General features: G+C 38.7%; 1 protein-coding gene across 3 annotated transcripts in view; it reads left to right on the forward strand.

Moving 5' to 3' along the window:
• The window catches only part of LOC133531715 (WD repeat-containing protein 74), a 33,400-nt gene extending 9,233 nt beyond the window's left edge, over positions 1-24,167 (forward strand). For all 3 annotated transcript variants that reach the window (XM_061870092.1, XM_061870090.1, XM_061870091.1), the window contains exons 3-9: positions 1,442-1,567; positions 4,332-4,422; positions 7,063-7,240; positions 13,191-13,283; positions 18,344-18,536; positions 20,007-20,146; positions 23,911-24,167. In XM_061870092.1, the coding sequence (XP_061726076.1) occupies positions 1,442-1,567; positions 4,332-4,422; positions 7,063-7,240; positions 13,191-13,283; positions 18,344-18,536; positions 20,007-20,146; positions 23,911-24,148 (1,059 nt within the window). In that variant the 3' untranslated portion in view covers positions 24,149-24,167. The remainder of the gene's footprint in view (positions 1-1,441; positions 1,568-4,331; positions 4,423-7,062; positions 7,241-13,190; positions 13,284-18,343; positions 18,537-20,006; positions 20,147-23,910) is intronic.
• Positions 24,168-27,797: the final 3,630 nt, after the last annotated feature.

The raw sequence follows: 27,797 nt of genomic DNA on the forward strand, positions 1-27,797 counted from the left end.
TTATTTTATTTAAGCAACCGTGCGCAAGAGAGTTTTGCGTTTTGAATTAAGATATCTTTTTTTACCTGTGTAGCACTGATATTAATAATAATTTTTTCGTGTTTTTTAACATATGATCAGGGCAGGTGCCATAGTCACCTCCACAGTCTCGGTTACCAGTCCACTAGCAACTCAACCCAATAGCCCGGTTTCTTTTTGTACCTTTTTCTTACAATAGTCCTACACTAACCGGGGCTTGTCCTTGGGTGCACTGCTATAGTGTGAACAGGGATAATCGTCGGTTGGTGTCACATTACTTTTAGAGTAAATTGTCTTAGTACAAGGGGTCTCTACGTGTTGGCTGCGGCCCCACGCACGCCTTCAAAATGCCCGGGACCCCATGGTCCCGAGAATTTGTAAGAGACATACAAATAATAATAAACAGCCAAACTGTATTATGACCGAACCATCCTTACTGACCGAACCACCCATCATAACAGACCTGACATCACACTAATAGACAAAACTTGCAAAACTGGATACCTCATAGACATAGCCGTTCCTAATACACATAACTTACAAAGTACCATAGCCGAAAAACTTAGCAAATACATTGAACTGAAAGATGAAATAATTCGGATATGGCATCTGCAAAAAGTGATAATAGTACCGATTGTTTTATCTACTACAGGCGTAATACCCAAACAGCTACACCAATCTCTGAGGACCTTAAAATTACCGCCCAAAACATTTCATCTCGTTCAGAAAGCCGTCATCCTCAATACATGCCGCATTGTAAGAAAATTCTTACAAACTGACCAAGAAACTCCTGTTGCTGCAACCAGACCAACATCTCTATCAACTACCCATTCAACCTTAAATCTTCCCATAGCGCTAACTACTGAACCACTTACCGCAAACTTCGAGACCCACATGACGGACAGGAACGCTCCTCCTGAAGTACCTTATGACGAGGTAATAGATATTATACTTACCTGAGATGCACTTGGCCTTGGCCCGTGCATAGCAGTACTCCGGTAAAAGCCGAGAAAATATAAAACGAGATAACAATAATAATAATAATAATAATAAAATTCTTTATTGTGCACTACTAAAGAAAAGCTAATATTACAAACAAAGACAGGACTATTCAGGATATTGTGAGAGGGACGAAATATAGCAAAATATATTGTAATATACCGAACTATATATCGCAAGGTATCTTAAGATGCCTAGCTATAAGATATCTCAAGATACCAAATTATATATTATAGCTTCGTGTGTGGACTCTGTCAAATGGTACGTTAAATATATTGTAAGAAGCCTTGCTATAAGATTTCTTTTGGTATATTATCGTCTGTGACGGGATTAAGTCACTGATCCATATTTTTCGTGTAGAGAAGTAGGGATTTAAGTGCTATAAATCAAATAACTGTAGTTAACTATAAGCCCTTTTTTTCAGATCCAAGTTTATAGTTCAGACGGAACTCTCCACCGCACCTACACAGCCGACCATGGGGCTGGTCACGTTGTTGGCGTCGGGCGGTGCCGACGACTGGTCAGCGCGCTCAGTACCGGTGTTGTCAAGGTAACAACAAGTTTATAGTTCAGATGGAACCCTCCACCGCACCTACACAGCCGACCATGGGACTGGTCACGTCGTCGGCGTCGGGCGGTGCCGATGATTGGTCAGCGCGCTCAGTACTGGCGTCGTCAAGGTAACAACAAGTTCATGATTCAGATGGAACTCTCCACCGCACCTACACTGCCGACCATGGAACTGGTCGTATTGTTGGCGTCGGGCGGTGCCGACGATTGATTAGCGAGTGTTAAGGTATTTGTTAGTCTTCCCCATAACTAAAACGATCTCCATACTAAATTTCATCTAAATCGGTTCAGCAGTTATTAATTCCCCATACAAACTTTCACCCCACTTTTCACTCCCGTAAAGGTTTTTTTTTGAGATAGAAACTACCTTATGTCCTTCCCCGGGACTCAAACTATCGCTACACCAAATTTCATCTAAATCGGTACAGCGGTTTAAGCGGTAAGAGGTAAAACACTGACATACATACTCTCGCATTTAGCTTTATTGAGCTTAGATTTTGATTTATTATTTGTAAATAGATAACTTATTTTTTTAGTAAATGTTACTATTTGACGTCATAAAGTGATTGTAAAATCCTATTATGAAAATAAAATGATATGATATGATATTAATTATTGTAAGATTTAATTTTAATTTTTATTTAATTAAAAAAAAAATAAAGTTAAAACATCACACAGTTTTTATTAATAACTAAACTATAAAACATAACACCTAGATCTAAAAATAAATAAAATAAATCTTAAATAAAATACAAAAAACTATCCCCCTGCGGCATGGTGCCATAAATGCTGGGATAATTTCTTCGCTGTATCGCAAGTCTTACTATCACTGACCAAACTCTGAAAGGTGTAGGTGGTCTGAAATATGTAGGTCATACTGAACTCCATATGAATTAGTAATTTCCATATGAATTAGTAAGCTCATTAGAAGGTCGAACATGTGGGCAAGTTAGATCTATGTTAAAGAAACACATGCTTAAAATGCAAAAATAATGCAAATCTATATAAAGATGAAGTGGTGCTGTATAATTAATTCTACACACCTAGACTCCTTAACTCAAAAAATCTTTTTAATTTAAGATTAGTAGTTAAGCTAGAAAAATGCATGTTTATTTTGGTATGAAATAAACAGATTAAATTTAAAAAAAAACGACTTTTACTATGAAGCCAACCACGAAATCGCGAAAAAAATCAGCTGTTCTTTAGAAAACACTGACTCTGATCACATAAATTAATAATATCAACAAATTACATAAAGAAATTAAAAACAATAACAAAAGATATTAATTCAAATTAAAAATACAGAAACGACTTATAATAAAAATAAAACCGGCCAAGAGCATGTCGGGTCACGCTCAGTGTAAGGTTCCGTAGTTACTCTTCCGTCACAATAAGCTAAACTGGAGCTTAAAGTATAGTAAATTGTTAACCAAGGGATGAGACGGTACCTTTCACGCGAGTTAAACAAATAGGCAAATTTGCATAATCAGTACCTAATTAAAGTCTTTTTACTATGAAGGGAAAACTTTTTGCGATAACTCAAAAACAGCTAAACTGATCATGTCCGCTATAGTTTTCATTTAATGTCTTTCTTAAGCTCTACTTCCACGATTTTTTTCATATTTTTTGGACCTATGGTTTAAAAGTTAGAGGGGGGGGGGGGGGACACATTTTTTTTTCTTCCGGAGCGATTATCTCCGAATATATTCACTTTATCAAAAGATGTTTCTTGAAAACCCCTATTAGTTTTGAAAGACCTTTCCAACGATACCCCACACTCTAGGGTTGAAGCGAAAAAAAAAATTCACCCCCACTTTACGTGTAGGGGAGGTACACTAAAAAAAATTAAATTTTTAGATTTTATTGTAGGACTTCGTCGGCTTTATTGATTTATATATCCATGCCAAATTTCAGCATTCTAGCACTAACGACCACGGAGCAAAGCCTCGGACAGACAGACAGACGGACATGGCGAAACTATAAGGGTTCCTAGTTGACTACGGAACCCTAAAAAAGAGTTACTATTCGATTAATGCAGATGTTTGATATAATATCGGTCATCATCGGATGGAGAAGTGCTTCACAACACGCCGCTATCCTTCTCTGTTGGCTGCCTTCCTGGCACATTTATGTGTCAACCCATCCACTGCAGCTTTGACCTGATCCGTCCATTTCATTGGTGGTTTGTTCGTGGCCTGGTACCGTCCACTCTCCCCTGGACCTCACGTCGCTCAATAGCCGCATCCCCCTGGCGGCATACATGGCCAAAGAAGGTGAGGATGAGAAAAGTTATTGTGTGTTTATAGTATATTTAATAATAATAATAATAATAATAAAGACGTTTATTCAAAAAGTTTAAACATATTTGTTATTGTGTTAAGTATATTTTCTTGGATATTGGTAGCATCTAGTTTTTTTTTAGTTCTAGTTCTAGGTTTAGTTCTAGTTTTATAATTAGTTTTAGTTTAACCAGGCTTCACTGAAAACCAGCGTCCCGTAGTGTGTCGTAAGACTAACTTCGGGACATCAAGCTGAGTGAAGACCTTATCTTCTATGTAAGTACAATTAAATATTAATCTAAATTTTGTAACTTTTTGTGCTAATAAATGTGGAGGAGGAAAAGGTGGGGAAGGTGCTTGATGCAGAGTTCCTGGAGTATAGACTCGTTGGTTCGGAATTCTGTCCAAAATTTTCCTATGCTTATGATTTATTTAATTTTATAGATGTTATTTATTTCTATCTAGATATGGAAGAAGAAGGAGGAGGTGCTGGTCAACACGGGGGGCAAGTTGGACAGGATGAGGGTGTGCGCCGAAGAACAGCTATTTGCCACGGGTAAGTTGTGGTCATCCTCTTGATATCATCACAGAAACCTATTCGGCACTGGTATCTGACTTTTCCTATCAAGATGCTTATTGTTATTGCTCTACTATGATCAGTCTCCCGGGTATGTCCTTAAACTACGTCCAAAAGAGAAGTATGGGCATTGTGAATGTCATCTCGCTTTGTGTGATAGGGCACAGCACAGCGGATGCCAGATCTAGAGCAGAGCCCAACTGGGGAAGTACCTCCACCTTACAGAAAACCGCAGCCAAATAACACTAGACCCTACTCATAGTGTTGTGTTCCTGCCGGTGAGTAAGATTGCTAGAGCTTAACAAGGTTAGCTGTTAGGTTGCAGGCGTCCATAGGCTACGGACACTGCTTACCACCAGGTATGTATGCTTGTTTACCACCGACGTAGTATATATATTACCTCACGATGTTTTCCTTCACCGAGGGGTAAGTAAGTTCTAAGAAACTTAATGGCATGGATCTAATTTACGATTTGTAGGTACTATTATTTTTAAAAATATGCGAAAATGTAAGTACGAATTACGACAAAATATTCACAGTTTTTTTTGCTCAAATTAGACGACTACATGGAGAAATTTTTTTAGTAGGAACAAGTAAAAAATATTAATCATTAGTAAAATTTTAGTGAATCCCAGGACAAGGAGATTATACTAACGGTTATAAACCAGTTTTACTAATAGTATTTACTAACACCAAACAATTGTCCTCCTTGGAATAACAATACTGTTTACCAAAAACAAGCAAACTTTTATTTGAATTCAATAATGTAACATACTTGCTTTTAACATTAAACAAGAATAGTTTTTCTTATTTTTAGTAACTTTTTTATGGGTTTTATTATACCTGTTACTAGGAATTATAAAAAAAGTCATGGAATTTATTAAGCCGAGAAGTTTTATCTAGTGTTTTGTTTCTTGGTCTTACTAATCCCATGACTAAAATTCACAATAGTTTGCTTGGAAACAATAAAGCAGCACTCTTACTTTCAGTCATATTTTTACTAGAAATTACAAATCTATAGAATAATTCATGGGATTCAGTAAGCTGCAATTTAATTTCAAGTAACCATAATTGCAATATACAGATGCGTCCGCACCTGAGCCTGATCCAAGCGATCCAAACGCTATCGATACACACCACACATATTAAATATGTGTGGTGTGTGATAGATCCCGTAAGGAACGATCACTTCTTACGTGATCTAAATTTGCGTGGCACGCTCCAATCGCGCTTGGATTACTTGGATCAGGATCAGGTACGAGTGCTTCTGTCAATTGCAATTATGGTTACTTACATGTCGCTGGCCCAATTTTACAGGTTTCTTTGTTATATGTTCAACGTAGTTAAAATTAGACTTAGTCATAGTGACATGACAACGTTCAAGTTTAGTAATAGCTCTTCAGTATGCAGTTTTATCAATCAATCAATCATTTATTTATTTGCAAAAATACAGTAACATAAGGTGTTAGGACTATTCAGGTACAATGTGTATTTTGATTGCAACTCTTGCAAGCAAGCGTGCAAATATAATGTGTCAAATCTAAGCATTGAAAAAATAACAAAATTGAAATTAAGAATTGACGTTTATTTATTAATACTCATTTGTAGCCACCGACTTTAATAAATCCAATTTGTATTATCTAGTAATCTTTACGTACTGGAGATAGTACACCATTTATAAACCCAAGGAAAGTTTTATAGAATTTGTACAACTCTGTTATTCCGAGTAAAGAATATTAATTTCACGATTAAGTAGAACCGTGTTGTATTTCCTATACTATGAAATTAATAAAATTTTCTTGAAATTATAACATTTACGATCGCCTAGATTTTTTTTTTAAATTAATAGAGTTTGCTATTCCCGTCTTTTAGATATCAGGTTTTTAATTCGAACAATATTTTTTCTCTCAGTGTATGACTGACAAAATATACCGAGAAAAAGTTATCAAAACACTCAAAAAATCTGCAAAAACTATATAAAAGATAAAAGTCATTTATTCGTGACAGTCACAAACATGTACAGGCAACAAAATCAGAAGAACAGAACATTAAGTGCGAATCACGAAATAGAATGCTATAGTTATGAAGCCAGCTGGTCTATCGTAGGGCCCATTCGGTGATGCCACGACAGATAGCACATACAGTAGGTATATACAAAGAAAAAATCCAAGAATAAAAAGAATTACTACTACAGAAAATAAACAAAAACGCATGAAGACAACAAATACAAACAAACAAACATCACTATTTAAAAATTTAAGAAATTTGGTTTACAATGAACGCGACCATATCATCTGTCAACGTTTGCCCATGGTTTGCCTGTTGCAGCTAGCGCCAGCGGCAACTTGTGTAACTAAAACTGAACAGCAAGCAATTATTTCGTTGAACTTATTGATATGATATGGTTGCGTCATGGAAAAAACGTACTATTTTATGAAGGACACACAATATTAAGGATATAATTACCTAAAAATGTTCATTACCGAACCCCGTGTGCCAGTAATAGCGGGAATGTTTCAGCCACTTGTCAAAACGATAACTAAGCAAAATAGGATTACGGAATACTATGGAATTGACCTGCGAACATCCACCTTAAAACAATGATATTTTCATTCCCAGGAGGGGAAGAAAACGACCTGAAAATCTACCGTATTGGCGAGCCCGAGCCCATTTTCAGCGCGAAAAACCTAGCCCATGACTGGCTCCAACTGCGCCGAGATATCTGGGTGTCTGATTTGTGCTGGTGCGGTCAGGGCGGTCAGCTAACTGCAGTGTGCTCCCGCCATGGCTATATTAGGTACGTTGGTAATAGAACCCATGTTCAACGCCAAAAACCTGACGCATAACTGGCTCCAACTTCGCCGAGACATCTGGATGTCTGACCTGTGCTGGTGCGGTCAGGCGGTCAGCTAGCTGCCGTGTGCTCCCGCCGTGGCTATATTAGGTACGTTGGTAATAGAACCCATTTTCAGCGCCAAAAGCCAGGCTCATCACTGGCTCCAACTTCGCCGAGACATCTGGATGTCTGACCTAAGCTTGTGCGGTCAGGGCGGTCAGCTAACGGCCGTGTGCTCCCGCCATGGCTATATTAGGTGCGTTAGTAATAGAACCCATGTTCAACGCCAAAAACCTGGCGCATAACTGGTTCCAACTGCGCCGTGACATCTGGGTGTCTGACTTGTGCTGGTGCGGTCAGGCGGTCAGCTAGCTGCCGTGTGCTCCCGCCGTGGCTATATTAGGTACGTTGGTAATAGAACCCATGTTCAACACCAAAAACCTGACGCATAACTGGTTCCAACTGCGCCGTGACATCTGGGTGTCTGACCTGTGCTGGAGCGGTCAGGCGGTCAGCTAGCTGCCGTGTGCTCCCGCCGTGGCTATATTAGGTACGTTGGTAATAGAGCCCATTTTCAGCGCCAAAAGCCAGGCTCATCACTGGCTCCAACTTCGCCGAGACATCTGGATGTCTGACCTAAGCTTGTGCGGTCAGGGCGGTCAGCTAACGGCCGTGTGCTCCCGCCATGGCTATATTAGGTGCGTTAGTAATAGAACCCATATTCAACGCCAAAAACCTGGCGCATAACTGGTTCCAACTGCGCCGTGACATCTGGGTGTCTGACCTGTGCTGGTGCGGTCAGGCGGTCAGCTAGCTGCCGTGTGCTCCCGCCGTGGCTATATTAGGTACGTTGGTAATAGAACCCATGTTCAACGCCAAAAACCTGGCGCATAACTGGTTCCAACTGCGCCGTGACATCTGGGTGTCTGACCTGTGCTGGTGCGGTCAGGCGGTCAGCTAGCTGCCGTGTGCTCCCGCCGTGGCTATATTAGGTACGTTGGTAATAGAGCCCATTTTCAGCGCCAAAAGCCAGGCTCATCACTGGCTCCAACTTCGCCGAGACATCTGGATGTCTGACCTAAGCTTGTGCGGTCAGGGCGGTCAGCTAACGGCCGTGTGCTCCCGCCATGGCTATATTAGGTGCGTTAGTAATAGAACCCATATTCAACGCCAAAAACCTGGCGCATAACTGGTTCCAACTGCGCCGTGACATCTGGGTGTCTGACTTGTGCTGGTGCGGTCAGGCGGTCAGCTAGCTGCCGTGTGCTCCCGCCGTGGCTATATTAGGTACGTTGGTAATAGAACCCATGTTCAACACCAAAAACCTGACGCATAACTGGTTCCAACTGCGCCGTGACATCTGGGTGACTGACCTGTGCTGGAGCGGTCAGGCGGTCAGCTAGCTGCCGTGTGCTCCCGCCGTGGCTATATTAGGTACGTTGGTAATAGAGCCCATTTTCAGCGCCAAAAGCCAGGCTCATCACTGGCTCCAACTTCGCCGAGACATCTGGATGTCTGACCTAAGCTTGTGCGGTCAGGGCGGTCAGCTAACGGCCGTGTGCTCCCGCCATGGCTATATGAGGTGCGTTAGTAATAGAACCCATATTCAACGCCAAAAACCTGGCGCATAACTGGTTCCAACTGCGCCGTGACATCTGGGTGTCTGACCTGTGCTGGTGCGGTCAGGCGGTCAGCTAGCTGCCGTGTGCTCCCGCCGTGGCTATATTAGGTACGTTGGTAATAGAACCCATGTTCAACGCCAAAAACCTGGCGCATAACTGGTTCCAACTGCGCCGTGACATCTGGGTGTCTGACCTGTGCTGGTGCGGTCAGGCGGTCAGCTAGCTGCCGTGTGCTCCCGCCGTGGATATATTAGGTACGTTGGTAATAGAACCCATTTTCAGCGCCAAAAGCCAGGCTCATCACTGGCTCCAACATCGCCGAAACATCTGGATGCCTGTCCTGACTGGTGCGTTCAGGGCGATCAGATATCTGCCGTGTGCTCCCGCCATGGCTATATTTACGTACGTTAGTAATAGAACCCATCTTAGCGCCAAAAACCTGGCTCATAACTGGCTCCAACATCGCCCAGACATCTGGATGTATAGGCCAAAACGCGCACAAAATAAAGACCTCTAAAGACACACTCAAAGAGACTGCAAAGCACTCATATTGCAGTTTACAACAAATTGCCAAAAGTTGTAATAGAAGCTGTAAGCGACACTAGCTTTAAATATAGATAAAATAAAAACCGGCCAAGAGCATGTCGGGCCACGCTCAGTGTAGGGTTCCGTAGTTACTCTTCCGTCACAATAAGCTAAACTGGAGCTTAAAGTATAGTAAATTGTTAACCAAGGGATGAAACGGCACCTTTCACGCGAGTTAAACAAATAGGCAAATTTGCATAATCAGTACCTAATTAAAGTAAGTCTTTTTACTATGAAGGGTAAACTTTTTGCGATAACTAAAAAACAGCTAAACTGATCATGTCCGCTATAGTTTTCATTTAATGTCTTTCTTAAGCTCTACTTCCACGATTTTTTTCATGTTTTTTGGACCTATGGTTCAAAAGTTAGAGGGGGGGGACACATTTTTTTTTCTTTCGGAGCGATTATCTCCGAATATATTCACTTTATCAAAAAATGTTTCTTGAAAACCCCTATTAGTTTTGAAAGAACTTTCCAACGATACCCCACACTCTAGGGTTGAAGCGAAAAAAAAATTTCACCCCCACTTTACGTGTACCCGTGTAGGGGAGGTACCCTAAAAAAAAAAAAAATTTTTAGATTTTATTGTACGATATTGTCGGCTTTATTGATTTATATATCCATGCCAAATTTCAGCTTTCTAGCACTAACGACCACGGAGCAAAGCCTCGGACAGACAGACAGACAGACAGACAGACAGACAGACGGACATGGCGAAACTATAAGGGTTCCTTGTTGACTACGGAACCCTAAAAAATGGCTCATTGGAAAATGTTTCTACAGTTATAAAGAATATATTGACCAAAAAGAAATGAAATAATATGTATGCTGTATAATCACTAAAGTCGAAGAGAATTAAGAAGACCAAGAGTGCTCACTCCATACAACGGTTTTGTTACCAAAAATACTATTATTTTCGTAGTCTACATCTAGCGTCGAGTAGCGGAACTCTCAGTACTGCTACTCGACATTAGATCTCGCGGCAAACAAAATGCCTAATGCTTAACGATTTTCAGCTAATACAATAAACAGAGTAAGCGTAGGAGTTGAAAATAGAGTTCCGGTTACGCTGGTTATAAAAAAATAAAAAATTAAAAAATCATTCATGGGTAATTGTGTGAGATTTTATAATAAACTTCCAAACCATATTACTGAGTTATCAATTAATAAATTTAAGAATCATGTAAAGCGTAAACTTATTTCTAAAGCTTATTATACCACACAAGACTACATGAATGATAAAACAATGTGGGATTAACTGTGATTCGAAATGATTAATTATTTATTATATTTGAATAATGATGATGAAATGGATATTCCAATGCATGTATTTCCTTTGTTGTTTTTATTATATTTGTTTGACATTTAGAATTTATTCTAAAAACATTCTAGACTAGTATTTTTTTACAATTGTTTTTTGTATGACGATATTGAAATTTTTAGTATTAAATTTGATCTATGAATTATATTCATTAGTATTATATTATATGGAATAATATTTACAACATCAATAAATTGCTCTGATAATTAGCTTAAGATAATTATATGTAATACTGTCTTACTATTCATAAGTGCTTGTTGCTAGGCCTACATGAATAAAGTATATTTGAATTGAATTGAATTAATACTGTATCCGAGTAAATAGCTTTGCAAAAGCTACATATTATATTATCTTTTTCTAGACGTTAAGAATGGGTATATTAAGTTATCCTTAAAATATAGACATTCAACATCGCGGACTTCTTTGTAGACCAATGAAAGAGAGACAACCCCACCATACATTGTGTTGTTATAGCTAATGAATGGGAAAAAGAGCAAGCGAATGATGATGAGCTCAAACGGATAAGGCAGCGTTTTCGATTAAAGCTCCTAGCCAGCGTGATTTTTTTCCGACAATATCGTTATATTACAACCAATTTAAAAACCTTAACAAGTTATATACCTAAACCTTCCTCAAGAATAACTATATTGATAGATGAATGTTCTATGAAAATCCGTTCAAGAGTTTTTTCTCATCTTCTCTCAAAATTCATAGATCAAATTTAATACTAAAAACTTCACAAAATATAGTCATACAAAAAAAAATGTATAAAAAATACTAGTCTAGATTGTTTCTAGAATAAATTCTAAATGTCAAACAAATATAATAAAAACAACAAAGGAAATACATGCATTGGAATATCCATTTCATCATCATTATTCAAATATAATAAATAATTAATCATTTCGAATCACAATTAATCCCACGTTCATTCATGTAGTCTTTTGTGGTATAATAAGCTTTAGAAATAAGTTTACGCTTTACATTATTCTTAAATTTATTAATTGATTACTCAGTAATATGGTTTGGAAGTTTATTATAAAATCTCACACAATTGCCCATGAATGATTTTTTAATTTTATGGAGCCGAGTGAATAGCAATGTTTATTTCTAGTATTAATATTTTGAATGTCACAATTTTTCTTAAAATTGGTAATATTTTTATGCACATACAGAATATTCTCATAAATGTATTGACAGTGCACTGTCATGATATCAATTTCCTTAAATATATCTCTCAGTGAGTCTCTATGGTTCATTTTATATATCGCTCGAATAGCCCTCTTCTGCAGAACAAAAATGGTATTTATCTCTGAAGCACCACCCCACAGTAAAATACCATATGACATAATGCTATGGAAGTAACTAAAATATACTAATCGAGCTGTTTTGACATCAGTTAACTGACGGATTTTGCTTACTGCAAAAGCTGCAGAACTCAGTCTATTCGAAAGAGTAGCAATATGGGGACCCCACTGGAGTTTAGAATCTAAAGTTATACCAAGAAAAACTGTACTATCAACTAATTCCAATTCCTCATCCTTCACAATGACACTTGTTTGTACATGCCTTACATTACTAGTGACAAACTTAATACATTTAGTCTTATTCCCATTTAACAATAAATTATTAACATTGAACCAATTTACTACTTTAGAAATAGCATCGTTCACATCATTGTAAGCTTGTTGCTGTCGTTTGACTTTGAAAATAAGTGAGGTGGCGTCTGCAAACAATACTATGCATTAATAATTATAAAATTAAATACGTTAGTTATATTAAACATTTCATACATTTTACAATTGTCCCTTACACTATACAATTTAAATAAACATTTCAGGAGAAATCGTAAATTAAAGTTTCATTTCGATCCATATAACTTGTACGAAATGTTAAAGACGCTATCCGCTGTTAGTTCTAATTTTTACCACCTCATGCGCTGGTATCGCTTTACTTACCCCCACCATGCGCTTCGCACGTAGCCAATACTGTGATACCAGTATGTTCACTGCATGTATAGTAAACACCCCTATAATGGAACAGGCACCAGTAATGGGATGGTATAGACAAATACTGTAAAACAAGTATTTACCATCAGTTTTTAAACGCTGACAACATTTTACCATAAACAAGAGCCAAAGAGCTGCTATTATTATTATTTTTTTCATTGATATTTGTTAGTTATTAATATTCATCCCAATTGCAGTAGGTTTCATTAAATATATAGAAATCATAGAGGACGAATTGGACATTCAACTTTTGAAGCATAAAGCGGCAGAAATTGTACATATCTCTGTGAATTATCAAAAATACTCCAATTTTTCTCATAGATGTCCCATGATTGGTGCCGTTAACATAATATGTATATATAAGTATGATGCAGGTTGTACGACATACGCGCGCAACGCCGGCCGGTCTGCAACATCGAGCTGGAAAAGATGGCCGCCACCTGCATAGCACCTGGACGAGACGAGAGGTAATATAAATAAATATTTGAGGACGATCTTACACAGATCGAGCTTACCCCAAACTAACAAAGCTTGTAATATGGGTGCTAGGCGACGATACACATACATATATTGATAAATACATACTTATATAGGAACAAATAACTGTGTGAAATACACAAATAAGTACCCTTACCGGGATTCGAATATGGGACCATCAGCTTCATATGCAGCTACCCACTAGGCCAGATTGGTTGTCTAAATCATTATCATTTATTTATTTAGAGACAACAATGGTCCACACAACAACACATAAATAAATAATAAATATTATAGGACATTATTACACAAATTGACTAAGTCCCACAGTAAGCTCAATAAGGCTTGTGTTGAGGGTACTTAGACAACGATATATATAATATATGTATAAATATTTATAATAATAATAATAACGTTTATTGCTTTCACATTGGTGTTCATACAGATGTTCTTAATGAATAATATAATGTTTCACAATATGACACCCTGTAAGGGTATTGCAATTTTATCTAACACTAACACATGAAACAATTATAGCATACCTACAAATTACAGAATACACAAAAAAGATAAATAGTTTATAGTATATGCCTATTTATGGTATTTGTTATCATCTAAATATTCTTGTAAAGAATAGAAACAATTATTTATTAAATAAGTTTTCAAGCTATTTACAAATGTATCATATTTTGGTTCTATCGCTATTTCTTTAGGAAGACTGTTGAAAATTCTTACAGACATGTTATAGGGACTTTTGTTACTCATTTGTAAATTACTGGCAGGAAGGGCAATCTTGTTTTGATATCTTAGGTTCAAGTTACTAGTACACGTGTGCCAGTAATTGTCTAACGGATGTTTATATGATTTAATGTATTTGTATTAAATTTATATTAAATTTTATTTCTATTGTACTCTCTAATTTAATCTCCTGTTAATATAATTTGTAATATGTTTTGACGACCGCTCTGGCCTAGTGGGTAGTGACCCTGCCTATGAAGCCGATGGTCCCGGGTTCAAATCCTGGTAAGGGCATTTATTCGTGTGATGAGCATGGATATTTGTTCCTGAGTTATGGGTGTTTTCTATGTATTAATAAATATTTGTATATAATATATATCGTTGTCTAAGTACCCTCAACACAAGCTTTATTGAGCTTACTGTGGGATTTAGTCAATTTGTGTAATAATGTCCTATAATATTTATTTACTTATACAGTGACTCGTATAGGGGCAGTCCAGCCGGTCTGCGATCATGGCCAGGACGGCGTTGCGGCTGGCGCGCACTCGTTTGCGCAGAGTGGCGTAGAAGCAAGGAGAAATTGAAATAGTCGTAGAGGTGTATGGTCAAAGAAAACTTTGTAGCAACGTAAATTCACTGCCATCTTTCGACACATGATTAAAACTTTTAGAACGCCATTTGACTTTGATCCTTATTCTTTCACTGATATGTGTTAAATTTGTTAAATATCATAAAGTGGCGCCATCTTACCGGGCCCAACCTAAAGGTTATGGCGCCATCGCTCGAAACGATGCTGCCATACTTTTGGCCTGTGATCTATACGGTGCGCGCTTCTGCGAACATGCTCCACGCGTCACATCACCCTGAACGCGTTATTATGTTCGACGCGTAGGGAGTTAAACGACTTTTGAGTGAAATGAGCCCACAGATCGCTAGTGTATCGAATACGGGACTTAATCGCGAAAACTTATTTTTATTATATAACCTGACGTTTCGAACGCGACGTTACGCTCGTGGTCACAGGCAGACTGGCGAGGAATTGTATCAACATCTTGCTGCGCGGGTTTTGCGAACTACCCGCACTTGATCTTGATTATTCACTTGTACGCTAGGGTTGTCACTTTGCCTACGCACAACACTCACGACATCCGACGGTATGTGTTGGAAAGTTTCTTCACCCTTACATTTGCTAATCACTGGACTCCACGAAGACGAAATTCCCTGTCCCTCATTTTGATTGAAATTTCTGTGTTTCCTTATTTCAATTGCTTCACGTACTTTCCTGTTGTAGTAAAGACGTTCCGTTGAGAGGACTTTGGGATTTTGGAGCTCAATCCAGTGGTTTGGTCCCGACTGTAGCAAATGTTCGGCTACCGCATACTTATTTATTTGACGTGTTTTAACAGCCGCGATATGTTCCTTGACCCTTCCCGCTATGGTGCGTTTGGTCTCCCCAATATAGCAACTAGCACAGCTGCATTCAATCTTATAAACGTCCGGAGTTTGATAAGGGATAATATCTTTTGCTGACCTTAATTAAAGTACAGTACGCCTTAAAAAGGGTTATTTTCACTATAGTTGTACAACGTGCACATCTGTGGGGATCATGTTCGCTCGAGCCGCCAACGACCTACGCTCTCGCTTGATATCCGCGTTATCTTTCAGGTCCTCGGTTAACACATGTCCGAGGTACTTGAACTGTTACCCTGCTAAGAGGTACTACATAAAGGGCAAGAAAGAGAAAGTATTGTGGGCTTAGGCCCCGCCTTAAACACTATGATTTCGCTCTTAGCTGTGTTATACATTAGATCATGCTCGGATGCATACGTCTCACATGTCTGCGGCCGAAAAACGGATGCGCTCAACAACACCATGTCGTAAGATAAATTATTTACACATACATCATCTATGTTGCATCTAACGTGATGCTTGCTAGTTCTGCCCCCCCTTCTTCCAAGGCAGGAGGAAGAAGAGCTTGCTATGCGCAACAAGTCAAAGAGCAAAGGTTAGGATAGCTCTCTTGTCTCACCCCGCACTCCAACCTGTATCCGTCCGATAAGCAGTTTGCATCAATAGTACAAGATATTTACGGTATCTACATGGCCATTTTTTCTTTTAAGTTTTTACCGTTATAGATTATATGCTGATTCTCTGTTCCTGTGGACCACTAATTTTAAAAAGAAGTACCTACTTAGGGCGGCATGTATTGCAACCCTAATAGGTACAGAATATTACGGCCCAAAGAATCTGGAACTTCCTGGTTTCCACGGGCATTAGTAATGAAATTTTAAGGGCCGTCACAATAGATCACTGCTTGGTCGACGTGACACTCAAAGGCCCGCAACGCCCCAATAATAAATATAGATAATAAGAAACGATTGCCGTTTAAAAATATCATAAAACTCTTAATTGGCCCACAAAACTAAGGCAAACCAGGTGGTGAGTCAGTTCAGTTTGCCTAGGATTTGCTCGATAACCTCGTCCAAGCATTGGCACATTTTAAGTTTTTACGAACAGCTGCCATCTATTAGGATTAGTCAGATGTTAGCAATTACTAAAAGTTATTTATTTAATAATCCTTATTTTATTTATTTATTCTACAAGTGCAATCTGTGGGTCATCAATTTTACGCAGTAGGCACACAATACTGCGCATGCAATACAATAACGCGTTTACAGTGCTGTTTGGGCTGCCGCGCTACTGCAGTGCGCCAACTATGTTTGCTGAGGCGCACACTGATAGTTTCGATGCAATAATTAGAAAACGGTGTGTTCATTAGTAAATCGTCTCGGCCATAGCCCAATAGTATTTTATACATACGTTATATAATAGACAGCTTTTCAGTCGAGTACCGTGTTGAGTTGCCTAAGTGAGGTACGAGATTGAAAAGCTTGATTATATCACGAATACCTAGTTGATTACTAAGTTCTGTTACTCGATTTGCAACCTCTTTATTTCCGTTAAAACAAATGCTTCCGAAAAAATAAAAAATGACATAATGTGGTGGATTTGTGAGCTATAATTATATACCACACATAACGCTTATCTCGTCGTATCTATAATGAATTGGGGCCTAAAAGAGAATCGTATCGCAGTAATTGCAGAAGAAGAATTTTGAAGTTGCTTGAAAACCTAAAAATCAACAAACAATTTGTTTATCGCACAATTAATAGATACAATAGTACTCAGAGCTTTGATGACCGCAAGAGGTCTGGAAGACCACGCACCGTTCGGACCCAAGCTCTAATAAAGGCAGTGAAGGCGAGAATTGCAGTCTGTGAAGAGAAGCTCCCTAAAAAAAAGTTACAAATGAAGACCTTGGACTACACGCTTACCGCAGACAAAAAGGTCATTTGCTTAATGGACGATTAAATACTATGAGACTAGAGAGAAGTCGCGTGCTATTGAAGCGGTACGCACAAAATGGTCACCAAAAATACTATTTACCGATGAAAAAAATTTTACCATTGAAGAATTTTGTAACCGCCAGAATGACAGAGTGTATGCAAAAAACAGTCAAGATGCGATTGCGGCTGTTCCGAGAGTGCAACGAGGCCATCATCCCTCGTATGTGATGATTTGGCTGGGTGTGTCATACCCAGGGCTACCACAGGTCCATTTTTGTGAAAAAGGTGTGAAAACTGGGGCCAAATTTACCAGGAAACCGTTCTCGAACCAATAGTGAAGCTCTTAAGCCACACCCATTTCAAAACCTGCCATGGGTCTTTCAACAGGACTCAGCTCCTGCACATAAGGCAAAAACAACTCAAGCCTGGTTTCGAAGGAACAAAATTGACTTTATTGCCCACGAAGACTGGCCGTCCTCCAGCCCGGACCTTAACCCCCTGGATTATGCCATATGGCAGGTTATTGAGGAGAAAGCCTGTGATAAACCCTACACAAATATTGACTCCCTCAAGCGGGCCATAGTTAAGACAGTGACGGAATTAGACGTGACAATCGTGCGTGCCGCTATTGATGACTGGCCTCGTCGTTTGAGGGCTTGTGTCAAGGCCAGAGGAGGCTATTTTAAATGACATTGTCATATGTAATTCCTGATTTTGTGTACTTCATTTGAATATATAGTTTACGAGTATTCAACTTTCGTTCGTATAATTTATGTAGATAAAGATTATTTTTTTTTAAGAGTAACAGAACAGAATTTAGTAATCAACTAGCTATGTTTGTTAATGTGGGTTAAATCTTGGAAGCAACGTTTGACCCACTTTCCGATTTCCGACCTGCAACCTTTCGTTTCCCGCCCTCTTTAGTAAAGTATTATAATAACATAACCCTTTATGTATCGTTTCAGGCAAGTAATGGTAGGCTTCGGTCGCGGGCAGCTCCACGCCGTCGACTTCCGCGCCTCCCGCCTGGACAAGGGCTTCAAGGGCGCCGCCGGGGCCGTCACCGCGGTCGCCGTGTCGCAGGCCGCCGTGTACAGCGCTAGCCTTGATCGCCATTTGCGAGTGCATTGTTATAATACTAAGCAACTCTTGTATAAGGTAAGAAATTTTAGGTTCGTTTCATAAATGCTTCTATTAAACCTTTCAGCAGTGCCGTTTTGTTACGGATTATATGAAACAATCAACCTGTGATACCTCTTTACCTCATTACTGGTCTTGCAACTGTGTATAAGGTAAGAAATTTTAGGTTCGTTTCATAAATGCTTCTATTAAACCTTTCAGCAGTGCCGTTTTGTAACGGATTATATGAAACAATCAACCTTGGATACCTCTTTACCTCATTACTGGTCTTGCGACTGTGTATAAGGTAAGAAATTTTAGGTTCGTTTCATAAATGCTTCTATTAAACCTTTCAGCAGTGCCGTTTTGTTACGGATTATATGAAACAATCAACCTTGGATACCTCTTTACCTCATTACTGGTCTTGCGACTGTGTAAATGCAAATATTTATTTTATATACACAAATATTATAAACCCTCTATGATGCCTTCAAAATCCGTAAATAATGGCCAACATTAAGAAAAATTGTTTTGTTGTAACAAATTTCTTATCTGTGAAAATGTTGTGATTGCTTCATTAGCACATCAAAATCGATTTGGTAATGACATTCAAATATCGAACATCTCTGAAAAAAAGCAATTTAATTTAACCAGTCTATTCTAATATCCATCGAGTTGACGTTTTATTCAAAATGAAATTTCAAATGCATACAATTTTGACAAAACTCGTACGTAGTTTGTATCGAACGATACGGAAATCTGCCTCCGACTCTAGTTTGCCTCTGAATTATTAAAAAAAATACGGATGCGTGACATGCGTGAAAAAAGTTTTCATTTACCGCCATTTGACGTACAGTTTATCTTTTAATTCGTTATAAGTATACAAGTAAGCGATAAAGATATGTATTTTTTGAAGTGAAAACTTCTTTAGTGGCGCTATGCACTTTTTGTGATGGGGAAAAATTTTTAAACTCGCATCAGGGTCACATGACCGACAGATTCGACAGTAAATCGTAAGACGGACACATGACCTGATCGAAAAACTGTTACAATGTCATTGAAGCCTGTCATTGAAGTAAAATTTTTAATGTAATATAAATTGTCATGTTTGTGTACGATAGCGCAATAAATGAATATTGTATTTTACCACATAAATGATAGTACTTTTATACTGATAATTAAAGCAATTCGTGCAAAATTATTCTCTAACCATTCCGAAATATCAACAATGCACAACGTTAATATTCATGTTTTCACTTCTGCCGGCATTCCCGGAGTGCAACCCGTTGTTTTTTTGTGTGTAGATAAGATAGTGTATGTAACTGTACATAATTAGGCATGAAGTCACTCGTGTGGTCCTTTTAAAAAATTCACTTCGTTGGTTTCTTAAATCCACAGTCGTATTTTAATGCTTTTCATTTTGTACATAAACTACTATTACATAATTGTCTATTTAAAGTTTTTTGAATCATGGTAAAAATTTTATTCGTTCGAATGTATTTTTCCCAGCAATACCTGACCTCGAAACTGACCGGTCTCCTCATACAGACAGAGGGCAGCACTCCTCTCCGCTCAGCATCAGAAGTAAAGGAAGAACCTGAGGATCGAGACGAGATGGATCAGCTCTTCGAACACATGGATACTATTGAGTAAGTTTCTTATTCTTGTTCTTCCTCGTTTCCGCATGACTGAGGGTCGCGACGAGATTTAGTGCTATGCACCAAACTCCATTCTGATTTTCTCATCAAACTGATTTATGCTTTCTTCGAAATCCATTTGTTCAGTTTTCTCTGTGTCTTTAATAACGCCAGGTCAACCAATCTCTGTTGTCCTGAGTATTAGTTTTAACTTACTGAACGATCGCTCACAACTTGCAATCGATACTGCAATAGTCAGCAGTATTTGTAATGAAATACGTAGATTGGGGAAGAACTCTTCATCCATATTGCACTATGAACACGATCAGTTCCTGTGGCTAAACGGCTATGTATGATGCACTCTCCAGGACATCAGCTGCCGGTCCGTTGGTGAGTTGAGAAATGACAGTCCCCCAAAACCCGTAAAAAATTTTAGTAATCGCTTCCCGTTTGATACTTTGTTTAATGATAAGTTTAGATGCTTTTGTGAATAAAAACAATCGTCAGCCGGTTGTATCGCGGTGGAAAGACCGTCAGCCGGCCATATTATGAACATGTAGAAAGAACTAGTACATTGTGTAACGAGGGGGGGGGGGGGGGGTAAGTGAAATATTGTACGAGAGTCAATATATTCACAATAGCCGCAGGCTGGAGTGAATTACTCGAGTAACAAAATTGTTAACCCCGGATTTACACACAATGTTTTTCATCACACTTGAGAAGAAAAAACTAAATTTTAAGCGAAATAATTCTTAAATACGGTGACATTTCCAACTACGGAAGGTGGAGGTAAGGATATAAATCTCCATGTACCAAAAAGTGTCATCAAAAAACATTAAATAGGTGGCGCTACAATACCTAGAATATTTACCAAAAAAAAGCAAATCATAGACAGCGCACTTCACTCCGTCAATGACGCCTAGGTTCTTAGCTACTCTAGCGCTACTCTGGAGAGATTTGGAACTATTATTTATAGCTGACAGCTGGACACTATTGCAACAGTTCCACCATAAGAGATATCACTCCTCTTAATTCCACACTCCATATTTCAAACCTTCGTCCAAGATGACAATTCATGTTTTGACTTGCTGGAAAAGGTGGCCATGTTGATACACAAATATGCAAGCATTAAATATATAAATATACGGGAGAGATAAAATATTCTGATTTTTAAAATAAGGTCTACATGAATCTAAGGTATTCAATCGAAAAACAGCTCTTATACATTTTTTTAGCATGAGAAATGCATCATCAATATCCGTAGATCTACCCCACATTATTATTCCATATTGAAGGATTGAATTAATATAACCATAGTAGGAAGTGAGAGCCGTAAAAATAGTTAGTGATATGCCAAAAATGCATATAATCTGTTTTAGAGAAAATTTTGTCTACGTTAGTTTGTACATACAATATTTTTTCGATATAAATAAGATTTTCCTAAAAATACAAAAAAAATACCTTTAAAAAATAATAAAATAAGGTTTTATTGCGGACCAGATATCCATATTACAAACACAACAAATAATTAAAATATTTCCATATAAATTATTTAAATTTAATAATAATTATTAATTAACTTAAAACTAACAAAATTATTACTTAAATTAAATTAAAATTGACAGCGGAGTCTTAGTAATAGGGTCCCGTTTTACCCTTTGGGTTACGGAACCCTAAAAAAAACTTTTATAACGGTTTTTTTTATTATTATTTATCAACATAATATGAAAAATTCCTTAATTACAAATGCAGGGAATATCACCAAACCGTTTCTTTCTAAATGACACATAATAATAGGGTTGTTTCCAATTTTTTGAAACGCTTATAGGGAGCGTGCATGAACTGTAGGAGGCAGCACAGGAGCCGTCAGATTTTTGGCGCGAGGCGTAAATATGATGTTTTTTGTTCCGATGTAGCCCACAAGATGGCAGAACCGACTATGCACAAGAAAACACGTGACGTGAACATGTGCATGTTTATAGTTCCGATTCAGGCCACAAGATGGCAGACCCTCCAACTCGCACGGTCCCTATATTACGTTCTAAAATTCAACTTTTATACTAAAAACGGCTTTAAATATGTTAAATTAACAAAATATATTTTGACAGATGCTTTCGCGCCCCAAACGCTCTTTGAAAATTATGTGACGTTACAGTTTACGGTTTGACACATAACTACATACACACGTAGAAGATACGTTCTGTCAACTGACATTTGTCATTTGTTGTTTATCGCCTAATTGTCAACAGTGTCAATCCGAGAGTTGTGATGTCATCAGAATCTTCAATAACGTTTCGAGTTTGGTCACGTGACGTGTGCCAAAACATATTTTAAGTTCAATATTTACAAAAATATGGTCATTACAGGTCCCCTAAAAGTAGTTTAACATGTTCTTATAATCCAAAAGAATTTATTGGGATACAATTCTGCCCTAAGATTTGTAGATGGAAACAACCCTATTACAACCACTAACTCGGTATAGATCTCAATTTTAACACAAATCAAACATGTGCAACAAGGAATGAATCTACATGTCCATTCGGGTAGATACGGGTAAATTCGAGTAGATGGGTATGTACCGGGTAAATACCCAGGTGGGTAAATTGCGTTTTTACCCGCGACCCATAATATCTCTATCTACGCGCGACCGTGTGTTTGTTCCCATTGATCGCGCAGTTCTCAGGCGAACCAGTATAAATTGAGCTCGGGTTCTGTTACAAGTTCGATGGGTAATTGGAAAGCGCTCTTATACTGGTTCGGGAAAACTTGTTTCGCTCGCTTATTAACCTTTTGAACGCCACGCGTATCGTACGCGGCGCGTAATCGTGAACCTTGTCGGTACGCGTGAAGGTTGATATTGGGCTGTAGCCGCGCGCGTCATATGACGTCTTTGGCGGTCAAAAGGTTGCAATGTAATTGAAAGACCTGTAGGCGTATTCGCATAACATAATTCACTTGTTTGCGGGGCGGGCGCAATCAATGTACATACATACATAAATAAATATTATAGGATATTATAGGACATTATTACACAAATTGTCTAAGTCCCACAGTAAGCTCAATAAGGCTTGTGTTGAGGGTACTTAGACAACGATATATATAATATATAAATATTTATAAATACTTAAATACATAGAAAACACCCATGACTCAGGAACAAATATCCATGCTCGTCACACGAATATGCCCTTACCAGGATTTGAACCCGGGACCATCAGCTTCGTAGGCAGGGTCACTATCCACTAGGCCAAACCGGTCGTCATAATACATACATATAATCACGCCTATTTCCCGAAGGGGTAGGCAGAGACCACGGATTTCCACTTGCTACGATCCTGACATACCTCTTTCGCTTCCTTCACTTTCATGACATTCCTCATACACGCTCGTCGGTTTAGGGTGCTCTTGACCTGGCCTTTCTTCAGGATTTCCCCGATTTGATCAGAGAACGTCCGCCGAGGTCCCTCCCTTATACATACACTCTCTTTGTTAGCCTTCTTTCACGCAATCGATGTATTTGAAAAAAATAAACAATTTTGTATTGCCGATTCTGGCGCCTTCTTGGCGGCGCCCGGGGCACGTCCCCCCCCCCCCCCTCCCTAGTTACGCCACTGATGATAAGTTTGAATCTTCTAGTAGATTTATATTATAATCCCCACAAACCACAATACAGTTTTGGCTGTTAAAAACTTTATTTAAGACTAGTATACTAAGATTAGTGTATAATAATTTATTTACTTTGTAGACGTAATCTTTGATATATAACATTTTCACAGAGAAAAACCCAAAAAGAAAAAGGTACTACTAGTACCCACGCCATCCAAAAAATCAAAACCGTCGCTAGAGGGTAGCACCGTAGACCTCAACGATAACAACCAAGAAGATGACGACCAAGAAGTAGAGGAACAAGAAGATGCCATCAAGAAGTTGCTAAGAAGCACCGAGAAGCAGAAGAGAAGGATGGAGAAGAAAAAGAAGGAAAAGAAAGCTAAAAGCGTGTTCCATAATGCTTAGAATAAATTGCTAAATAATATTTTTGTTTTTTATTTCATCACGGAACAATCAAATGGTATTCCGGACATTTAGGAGGCGTGCGCGGAGCCGAAGCCAACGCGTAGAGGCCCTTATCACACTTTAATGAAATGTAAGGGATACACTGTAGTGGATGCTGCCCTTGCCCGTGTCATGGGATGCACGCAGAGCCAGCACCCACCAGGGTGTAAGGACTATTGAGGGTTGATGGAATCTAAAAATGAACTAGGTTATTGGGTGATAGCAATTGACTAAATACTGGGCTATGGGATACAAAACGGTGACTCCCCTCCACAAGATAGGCCCCCGCAAAAAGCGACATCTAGGATGGGTAAAGGGCAACACCGGTGTGAGGGCTGAGGGTAGAGGTGGACTTTAAACATATAGCCAACTCGCCACTTATGGTTCCACATCTACCCTCGAGAACGCAGCTCTCGCGACTCCTCTCTGACCGGCTGGCCAAGGCAAGCCAGAGGCAAAGGATCCTGTGCCACCGACTTTCGGGTGATAGAACTTCCCAGGAGCACTCGGGTACGCAGGGTCGCTACTCCCCAACAGCTTGCCCAACAAACTCGTCGTCGTCGTCTGAATTTAAATTCCACAGCCGGAGCGTCCGCGGGAGGAAGTTCCTCTTAAACCGCACAGTACGCGACCATTTAGGTTCTAGGGTACGAGGATGAACACCCTGCCGACGGCGAGCGGTGCGGTGATAGAAAGTGGCCGTTGGCATCATGTCAAACAATTCTTCAGAGCACAGTCCATTGTGCAAGCGGTAGTACACTACACACTCAAGGAGGTAAAGTCTCTCCTTAGACTTAAATTGACAATTCTTTTTAAATGCTCTTTATTTACCTACTAAATACTGGTCGACCTTATTTAGTTCTATACTTTATTTTAAATAGTCAACACTCCTATTACTTATTGTAGCCTAAGAACATGTCTGTTTTTAATAAATTTTTCATTTCATATTTTTGTATGGGAATCGAATTTCAGAGATTTTTTTGTGAATAAACTATTTGTATTATCACCCCAATGTTTTTTTATTTATTTATCAAGAGCTTTTTATTTTTTTTATAATCATAGTCGATTTTAAATTTTTTAATCATGAATGTATATGTTACTGTAAAAGCCCGAAGTACGGTAAAACCTAGGATATACCGGTAAGACCTAGGTTTTACCGATGCCGATCGGTAAAAGCCCGAAATGTGAAATAATTATTGTTCACTTCGGGCTTTTACCGACATGGATTTGGTAAATCCTAGGTCTTACCATGTCGACCGGTAAAGGTTGAATCATCCACTGGTTCTTGACATTATTAGATGAAAATCTTGTATCATTGTAAGGGGAGTTACATGTAGCGCCATTTAGAGTGATGAATGAATGAATATTTATGATTAGTAACATATACATTCATGATAAAAAAATTTAAAATTGACTATGATTATAAAAAAAATAAAAAGCTCTTGATAAATAAATAAAAAAACATTGGGGCGATAATACAAATAGTTTATTCACAAAAAATTCTCTGAAATTTCACAGAAAACGAAGGAAACTTCGATTCCCATACAAAAATATGAAATGAAAAATTTATTAAAAACAGACATGTTCTTAGGCTACAATAAGTAATAGGAGTGTTGACTATTTAAAATAAAGTATAGAACTAAATAAGGTCGACCAGTATTTAGTAGGTAAATAAAGAGCATTTAAAAAGAATTGTCAATGTAAGTCTAAGAAGAAACTTTACCTCCTTGAGTGTGTAGTGTACTACCGCTTGCACAATGGACTGTGCTCTGAAGAATTGTTTGACATGATGCCAACGGCCACTTTCTATCACCGCACCGCTCGCCGTCGGCAGGGTGTTCATCCTCATACCCTAGAACCTAAATGGTCGCATACTGTGCGGTTTAAGAGGCACTTCCTCCCGCGGACGCTCCGGCTGTGGAATGAGCTCCCTGCCGAGGTTTTCCCGAAGGGCTACGGTAGGGATGGCCAACTTGGTTAGACCCAAGATCTCCTGTTTACTAACGAAACCCTGTGCGATCTACCAATGACATACTTCTTGAAATCTTAAATGAAACTGGTCTACGTATTTATATTTTTTGCCTTGCCACGATCGACTGGACTAACAGTCGCGATCGACCTGTTGGCCACCCCTGGGCTACGGTATGGGGTTTGTTATACGATACATGAATAATCGTAAATAACGGTAATAGTACAATGATTTATATTTATTGTTTGTTTCATAAAACATGCATAAAAAATTACTTGTTTTTCGCAACTGTATTAAAAAACGTCGTTCGATACACGTGCGGAAATGACATTCTTAACTCGTCCCGAGTCTTGCTACTCGCCTATTCCGCACTAGCATCGAAATGTACTATTTCCATCTTTGATTAATCAAAGATTTTTTTTTTTATAACATTTCACTTATTTGAGTCATTTGATAAGTTAATAGTGTCAATACAATTCGTATCTTATCATGATATTATCTTTTATCAATACTAAATACCGGTCAAGCGAGTACTTTTGCATTTGACCATTTCTTATCTACCGATACACAATGTTCAAATTATCTTAAAATTAAATAATACTATTAGATAGGCGATAAGTATATTATTTTATATGATAATACCCAAGACAAGTGAATAATAAAGACATACATATTCAAATTGTTTTAAACTGGGAACTCACGTAGTAAGTCAGAACAAACGGTCGACATGATTCGATCCGTTTCCGTTGTCGAGGATCTTCGGCTGGAGCAACTGCACCGCCGGCTCAACTGATTACGCCTACACTACTAAGATCATCTAAGTTTTTGACAAAACTTTCACTTTTTTCAATACCACGTCGATGGCAAACAAACATACGGCTCGCCTGATGGTAAGCAGCCTCCGTAGCCTATGTACGCCTGCAACTCCAAAGGAGTTACATGCGCGTTGCCGACCCTAACACTCCGCACCCTCGTAGAGCTCTCTGGCCATCTTACTCACCGGCAGAACACAACACTATGAGTAGGGTCTAGTGTTATTTGGCTGCGGGTGTTTGGGTGTTAGTGTTTTCTCTGATTAAATCGGAGAAATCCTGAAGAAAGGCCAGGTCAAGAACACCCTAAGGGCCACCCCACAGTAGCGTCTTCCTAGCGTCGGCGTCTAGTCAGGGCTATGGAAAATGGCCTTGCTGCGCAGTTGCGCCAACGTTGCGTCGAGCAGCCATAGAGTTGACTAGACGCCGACGATCGGGGCACGCTAATAGTGTGGGTGGGGTGACCCTAAACCTTTTGTACTGCTTTTGTAGAGTAGTTATCAATGGAACTCAATCGGCGGGGTTTCCAGTAGCCCTTGGAGTGCCTCAAGGTTCAATTCTTGGTCCCTTTCTGTTTTTGGTATACATTAATGATCTACCAAAACTAGTGCAAGATAGACATGATATAGTGTTATTTGCAGATGACACTTCTCTTATATTTAAAGTGGACAGAAAGGAAAACAGCTTCGATAACATGAATAATGCACTATCCACCATGGTTGACTGCTTTACGGCAAATAACTTACTTTAGAACACCAATAAAACCAAGTGCATCAAATTTACGCTGCCGAACGTCAAGCAGGTAAACAACAGCAAGATTGCAATAAAA

Source organism: Cydia pomonella, chromosome 25 (assembly GCF_033807575.1).
Source record: "Cydia pomonella isolate Wapato2018A chromosome 25, ilCydPomo1, whole genome shotgun sequence".
NCBI classification, from domain to species: domain Eukaryota; kingdom Metazoa; phylum Arthropoda; class Insecta; order Lepidoptera; family Tortricidae; genus Cydia; species Cydia pomonella.